This window comes from Taurulus bubalis (genome assembly GCF_910589615.1).
Source record: "Taurulus bubalis genome assembly, chromosome: 5".
Taxonomy (NCBI): Eukaryota; Metazoa; Chordata; class Actinopteri; order Perciformes; family Cottidae; genus Taurulus; species Taurulus bubalis.
This window is the reverse complement of record NC_136593.1, coordinates 29,389,057-29,396,556: the sequence shown is the minus strand read 5'-3', so window position 1 is coordinate 29,396,556 and position 7,500 is coordinate 29,389,057. Positions and strand designations below refer to the sequence as shown.

Genomic DNA, 7,500 nt, shown 5'->3' with positions numbered 1-7,500 from the left:
TTATTATTGTGTTGTTATTGTGTTGTCCTTTAAGTGTTATTATTGTGTTGTTATTGTGTTGTCCTTTAAGTGTTGTTATTGTGCTGTTATTGTGTTGTCCTTTAAGTGCTGTTATTGTGTTGTCCTTTAAGTGTTGTTATTGTGTTGTCCTTTAAGTGTTATTATTGTGCTGTTATTGTGTTGTCCTTTAAGTGTTATTATTGTGTTGTTATTGTGTTGTCCTTTAAGTGTTGTTATTGTGTTGTCATTTAAGTGTTGTTATTGTGTTGTCATTAAAGTGTTGTTATTGTGTTGTCCTTTAAGTGTTATTATTGTGTTGTTATTGTGTTGTCTTTTAATTCTTGTTATTTTGTTGTCCTTTAAGTGTTGTTATTGTGTTGTCCTTTAAGTGTTGTTATTGTGTTGTTATTGTGTTGTCCTTTAAGTCTTGTTATTTTGTTGTCCTTTAAGTGTTATTATTGTGTTGTTATTGTGTTGTCCTTTAAGTGTTATTATTGTGTTGTTATTGTGTTGTCCTTTAAGTGTTGTTATTGTGCTGTTATTGTGTTGTCCTTTAAGTGCTGTTATTGTGTTGTCCTTTAAGTGTTGTTATTGTGTTGTCCTTTAAGTGTTATTATTGTGCTGTTATTGTGTTGTCCTTTAAGTGTTATTATTGTGTTGTTATTGTGTTGTCCTTTAAGTGTTGTTATTGTGCTGTTATTGTGTTGTCCTTTAAGTGCTGTTATTGTGTTGTCCTTTAAGTGTTGTTATTGTGTTGTCCTTTAAGTGTTGTTATTGTGTTGTTATTGTGTAATCCTTTAAGTGTTGTTATTGTGTTGTCCTTTAAGTGTTGTTATTGTGTTGTCCTTTAAGTGTTATTATTGTGTTGTGCTTTAAGTGTTGTTATTGTGTTGTTATTGTGTTATCCTTTAAGTCTTGTTATTTTGTTGTCCTTTAAGTGTTGTTATTGTGTTGTCCTTTAAGTGTTATTATTGTGTTGTTATTCTGTTGTCCTTTAAGTGTTATTATTGTGTTGTTATTGTGTTGTCCTTTAAGTGTTGTTATTGTGTTGTCCTTTAAGTGTTATTATTGTGTTGTTATTGTGTTGTCCTTTAAGTGTTGTTATTGTGTTGTCCTTTAAGTGTTATTATTGTGTTGTTATTGTGTTGTCTTTTAAGTGTTGTTATTGTGTTGTCCTTTAAGTGTTGTTACTCCTAGAGCAGTCTGCTCCTTACATCCAGAGCTTTCATCAGATTAGCACTGTGGTTCCTCTGTGGAGCTAAAAATAACATCAACAAATTGACCTCCAAAAATGAAGTAAATATAGATCATAAACCGTTTTCATACTTCAAACAGTTTACGAGCATTTGGTAGTTTTTTATTTGGCATTTGCGTTGCACTTTTTGCTGTTAATTCTGAAACCCTTGGAGCCTGTGGAGTGAAACCGTGGAGTAACCAGTATGACGCAACACCGGTGGTCCTGGAGAAAGCTGAGTGTGTGAACGTGTGTGTGACGTCTCACGAGACACCATGCAGTCTGGTAAAAAGTTATTTCAACAACTAGCTTCTATGTTTCCACAAGTTTCATCATGATTCAACGACAGAACTGCTCTGAGATATTATAAGTGGTACATGGGTAAACTAATGAAGCCACCCAGCGTAATCAGTGTAATATTGAAATTTCATCAAAATCCAATCAGCTGAGTCGGAGATATTCTGCCTCCTTAATGAGCACGTGGCCGGGCCGCCGGTCGGAGGACAAGAGCTTCGTGCCAAGCAATTGACATCAGCAGGTCCATCATGTGCACAAAGATGAATGAATGATGGATGATCATCACAGGGGTCACTAACCTCTGGGTACGACCACTCTGGGGAGTAGTCCGTCACGCCAAACAGCCTGCCGGTCTCCTGGAGGAGGCCCAGAGCGCCCTGCTCCACCTCGGGGCCCTGCAGGTGTCCTGGTCCTGTGCCCTGCAGGTGTGCTGGTCCGGGGCCCTGCAGGTGTCCTGGTCCTGTGCCCTGCAGGTGTCCTGGTCCTGGGCCCTGCTCCTCTCCTGCCGGCCCCTCCTGAGGCATCAGGACCCCGGTCACCGCGGCCCCCACCCCGCCTCCAGACCCCTCCACCGAGATGAAATCATTGATGAGATCGGAGAACTGGCTTCCAAAGGAAGCCTCGAAGCCTTCCAGGCTGATGGCCGCTCCGGCCCCCGTGGTTGAGGCCGACACCCCGCCGCCTTGCTGAGGAAGAGGAGAGATGAAGAGGGGCCCCTCAATGCTGGTACCAGCACCGACTGACTGAGGACTGGAACCATTGGCCCCTGACAAGCTAACGCCGTTACAGAGAACCTCGTTTTCCCGCCCTCCTCCTCCTCCTCCTCCTCCTCCTCCTCCTCCTCCCTCCTCTCCTCCACCACTGTCGTCGGCGGGTTGCAGGTAGTGCTCGGTGTCAGCGCCCGTGTAGGCCTCGTGAGGATCCCCCGGCTTGAGGAGCGACTCCCCTCCGTCCTGAGAGGTCTTGTCTGAGCCCGCGACCTCTCGGTGACCCCGGCTGCCCGACTGTTCGATGGCGGCGTCCTGCGGCGCGAGGGGAAACGAGCCCATGGCGGCTCCTCGTCCGGTCCTTCCACGCGGGCCCTGCTGGTCCGGGCTGGCTCGCTGGAGGCGAGCATGCGGGTCTCCGTTGGTGAGCGGCGTGTCTGTCGGCACCGTGGGAAGGCCGACGTAAGCCTGGGCCTCGCCTGGGTCCTGTGCGGCTTCAGTGCCGTTGGCCTGCAGCTGGGAGGGCTGGCCGGTCTGGGGGGAGGTCTGGAGGAAGAGGCCGGGGGAGGGGTGGTGCGTGGGCTGGGTCAGGCCTGCGACGCAGGCGGATGACATCACGGCACTGAAGTCCATCTGCTCCAGGGTGGTGCTGGGACTGAGGCCCGTGCCTCCGCCTCCGTAGCCGCTCTGCGCGGCCAGCGGCGGCTCCAGGGGAACCGGCTCCGTCTTGATGTTGTGGACGAGGGCCGGGTCGTAGACGAAGCTGTTGGAGGAGCAGCGGAGTCCTGCGTCGTCGCCGTTGCACCCCTCAGGCTTCCCTCCGCCTCCGCCGTACGTCTGGCCCTGCTTGGGATTGTTGAGGAAGCAGTCGGGGTCAAAGGTCATGGCGGTTTCCGGAAGGCTGACTCCTCCGGCAGAGTCTAAGGAGCTGGACAGAAGCAACTCTCCCGCCTCCCCTAAGCCGCCGGGGAACGATGCAAACCTCTGGCTCTCGGGCGCCGCGGCCAACAGGATGCCGGCGGCGCTGCTCTCGTGGGCGGCGGCCAGCAGGTGGGTGTGGCCTGCCGAGTAAACCGAATCCCCGGTCAGCGTGGTGACCTCGGACATGAACACCGCTGTGCTCTGAGTCAAGCCGGCCCCGATGGCCAGAGCGGGGCTGTCGGCCACGTCGCTGGTGATGGACAGCGGGGAGCTCTGGGTGGTGTCAGGGACCTCCACCTGGTGGGTGGAGGTGGAGGAGGACACCTCCATGCTGCTCTGCGGGAGGAGGGAGGGCTTGCTGTTGACCCGGCCGTTCCTCCGCTCTCCTCCGCCCGCTCTGCTGCGGCCGCCTGCAGGACTGGGCTCCGTCTGGCCTTCCGACACGTCGCTGTTCTGGACCTCGGTGCCGTCGGCCTCCTCCGCCCTCGGGCCCGACGCGGCGCCCGTGCCGGCCGCCGCGGCGCCGGACTCCTGCTTGGACGAGATGATGCGCTGCTTGACGCTGGAACATTTCTGATGGAGGCTGCTTCCAGCGCCTGAGAGAGAGATCCACACAGGAAACAGCAGTGAGGACAAGGAATCTGACCTCTACGACCTTTCTTCTGCTCAGGTCAAGCTTTACAGCATTACCTCACACACATTTATCAATAATAACTTTATTTATATAGTGCCTTTAAAAACAAAGTTATCAAAGTGCTCTACAGAGAAGCAAAGCATAGACATAACTTAAATACCGGTAAACAAAAAGGACCATAAAGGCAATGAATACAACAAAACCAAACTAATAACCACAAAGAGCAAATGGAGTAGAAAACAAACAAACACATAAAATATACAAACAGGGAACACAAGAACTGCATCATAGATCATAAAAGAACGTAAAAGGACGACATCACTTACAAGCAATTCTATAAAAATGTGTTTTAAGAAGTGATTCAAAGGAAGTGATTGACGGTGTGTGAGGGCGCCCTCCAGTGGTCACAATGTGCATGAAAACTGAGATCATGAATACTCTGATAACACTGGCTGAGATCAGCTTGTTCAAAACTTCAAATACATAAATGCAACATGTGCAATAAACATATATTGAGGGTATTTAATGTTTGTGATTTAGCTGAAGCATTTTCAGAGTGAAGTAACACAAATACTCCAAGTGTCAGAGACCTAATGCCCATAAAAACCCCGTGAGCACAGATGGATCAAGTGAGTAAGCAAGAAAGAAGTGAAGAGAAAGAAGCAGAGAGCTGTTGGGTGAGCAGAGGAGAGGGAATATGATTCAGAGAGGAGAGGGAATATGATTCAGAGAGGAGAGGGAATGTGATTCAGAGAGGAGAGGGAATATGATTCAGAGAGGAGAGGGAGAGCTGAGGCGCTGCTTAAGTCAACAAGCACTTAGTTTTGGGCAGCTGTCCTGATTTGCCCTTCCAAACCAGATAAAAAGAGGGCTGAGATTAGGTATGTGTGTGTGTGTGTGTGTGTGTGTGTGTGTGTGTGTGTGTGTGTGTGTGTGTGTGTGTGTGTGTGTGTGTGTGTGTCTCTACCGGAGTTATCTACTCCCTAATGCCCATTTATGAATAATACATGTTGGATATTTCTAGCACCTCTGTTTTCTTTCCCTGCCTCCCGTGCAGTGTGCGTCTGCCTCTAGGTGGCAGCATGGCGCTGATGAGCGTCACAAACAACTCATGCACATCTGCAGGAAGCCCGGATGAACGGCGCACGTCTCGTCCAACGGTGGCTTTTTAACGGACGATGCTCTCCTTAAATCCACCACTGTGTTGTAAAGTTGGTAGATAAATGTCTGAACACCTTTGGACGAGTCCAGTTGTTGCATTTGTCTGACTGGGTTACAATAGATGACAATATAGTTCATTGATGCACGAGAGAAACGTTCACATCATCTCCCCTGAGCTGCTGACATCACCTGTCGTCTCCTCTGATAAGTGAAGGCTCCTGAAGGCCAGGGAGAGAGTTCATCCACTCTGAGAACCGCTTCTCCGTGACGCTGACTCATCCCCAGGTCGAGGAACACCGCGAGGGCAGAAACATGAGAGTGGGAGGTTCTGAAATGAGGACGAAGTGAACTCACACATGGGCTTGAGTTGTCCGATGAGCTCCTCCTTGCTCCACTTGGCCCACTCCTTCCTGTCCGTGTTGATGGAGCAGAGCACCGGACCGCACGGCTTCCCGCTGTCGTCCACCGCCGGGACGTTCAGGTAGTGCACCAGCACAATGTCTGGGTTCTACACACACACACACACACACACACACACACACAGATACATGGAGGCACGTTGTGTTAGTTTCGCACGGCCTTCATCCATTCATTCGTTGTCGTGCTTTAGCAGCACACGGGAGGGAGAGAATAAAGTGATGGAGTCTATTTAAAGAGGGAGAGGAAATAGAGAAGGAGAAGACGTGGAGGTCAGGGAGGAGGTTGGACATGGCGTGTCAGAAAAGATTCTCTCACCTGCCCATTAAAGATTCAGCAGCTCAAGCCCACTCATCACTCTCACTCTGACCCTGCAGAGGCTGAGGAAGTGTCTACATGTGTGTGTGTGTGTGTGTGCGGTTCAGAGTAGTCTCACTATACCGTAGGCCGCCAGCAGACCTATGGAATTTCTAACCCATGAATGATTCAACAAGTGCATTCACGTGTGTGTGTGTGTGTGTGTGAGAGAGAGAGAGGAGAGAAGCTGCTCTTGATGAAAGATTCAGTAGACAGACTCAGGTGAGGAGGAACACGTTTCTCTCTAAAAGAGGCGCTGCTGCAGTCTCACTGTGCCGTGCAGCTCACACACATTTATGATCATATTCACCGGTGTGGCGATATCGGCACAAAGAGCAGAACATGTGACTTCTCAGGTGAGGCACAAAGAGCAGAGCATGTGACTTCTCAGGTGAGGCACAAAGAGGAGAGCATGTGACTTCTCAGGTGAGGCAGCAGGATCCTCTTCATATCAAAGCAGCTGTGAACTAAACATGCACCGGTGAGGGCATATTCCAATTTACAGCCGGTGGCTGGAATGTCCTTGTAAATTTCAAGTGACAAATTATGCAGGAAATTCCACCGAAGAATACATAAATATGTATTTCCATATTTTAAATGAACATGGCTGGTTATTCAATATTTCCTTTGAAATGAACAGAGAGGGAGAGAGAGGCAGTGCTCATGTAAATGCTCTGCTTTAAGATTCATCATGTACCTTGTCATTTGAAGATGATGAGATCAGTGACCACGTCTCGCTTGGCCAATAGAGAAGAGACGTGTGTGTGTGTGTGTGTGTGTGTGTGTGTGTGTGTGTGTGTGTGTGTGTGTGTGTGTGAGTCCTGCTCTCTGCTGTCTTTCACATGAGCAGTAGAGTGAGCCCAACATCTCTATGAAAACAACATGCTTTTATACACACGGGACACCTGTGCATGTGTGTGGTGTGTGTGATGTGTGGGTTGTGTGTGTGGTGTGTGTGATGTGTGTGTTGTGTGTGTTGTGTGTGGTGTGGTGTGTGTGTTGTGTGTAGCTCCAGGGGGTTTTCTCAGAGGAGAGGACCACATGGAGTCCTCTAGAAGTATTGAGAGTCTCCATCACACACTGAGTCAACTTGCAAAGACATATTTTTTTTACTTTTCTACACTGTATGTTAGCATTAAACATGTATAGACCTGGCATATTGTAGTGCACTCTGTGTGTGTGTGTGTGTGTGTGTGTCCACTCAGCCAAACAGCATTGCCTTCTATTATGACCCCAGCTTTGTGTTAGTAATTCCACTATGTCTGCCTCATTAACTTAGAGGAGGAGGATGTTTACTGCTGGCTAATGGTTTAGCTTAGTGTTTGTGGAACGCTGATAATAAATATTCTGGCTGCCCAGTTTTGTGAAGAATAGGGAATAAAGCCTCGACATAGCTGGGATGAATGTTACAAGATAGGAATGTGACCTGAAAGGAAGAAGATATGCTAACAACACATTATCACCCACATGCTGTCCACGTCCTGCTTTGGTTGAGTGACACAAGGCAAGGTGGGAAAGGGGGCGGGCTTACCTGCAGCAGCCAATAGCATCTACGATGGAAGGTGGGGATGATGGAGGAGTGGACGTAGCAGCCATACAGACACTAGAGAGAGGAGAGGAGAGGATAAGAGAGGAGGGGAGAGGAGGAGAGAGGAGGGGAGGAGAGGAGGAGAGGAGAGGAGAGGAGATTGCAGGGGTAGAAAAACGAGGAAGCGAGACAAAAAGTGAAAAAGGGGGAGAGGGGGAGAGGGGAAGAGGACAGTGAATGAGAG

At 48.9% G+C, this 7,500-nt stretch overlaps 1 protein-coding gene across 1 annotated transcript in view; it reads right to left on the bottom strand.

The window, feature by feature from the left end:
- Window positions 1–7,500, bottom strand: part of LOC306737135 (calmodulin-binding transcription activator 1-like) — a gene marked incomplete at both ends in the record, with an annotated part of 36,980 nt that overhangs the window by 19,313 nt on the left and 10,167 nt on the right. Inside the window, 3 exons of the mRNA XM_079218836.1 lie at window positions 1,831–3,755; window positions 5,309–5,462; window positions 7,260–7,331. Of these exons, the coding sequence (XP_079074962.1) occupies window positions 1,831–3,755; window positions 5,309–5,462; window positions 7,260–7,331 (2,151 nt within the window). The remainder of the gene's footprint in view (window positions 1–1,830; window positions 3,756–5,308; window positions 5,463–7,259; window positions 7,332–7,500) is intronic.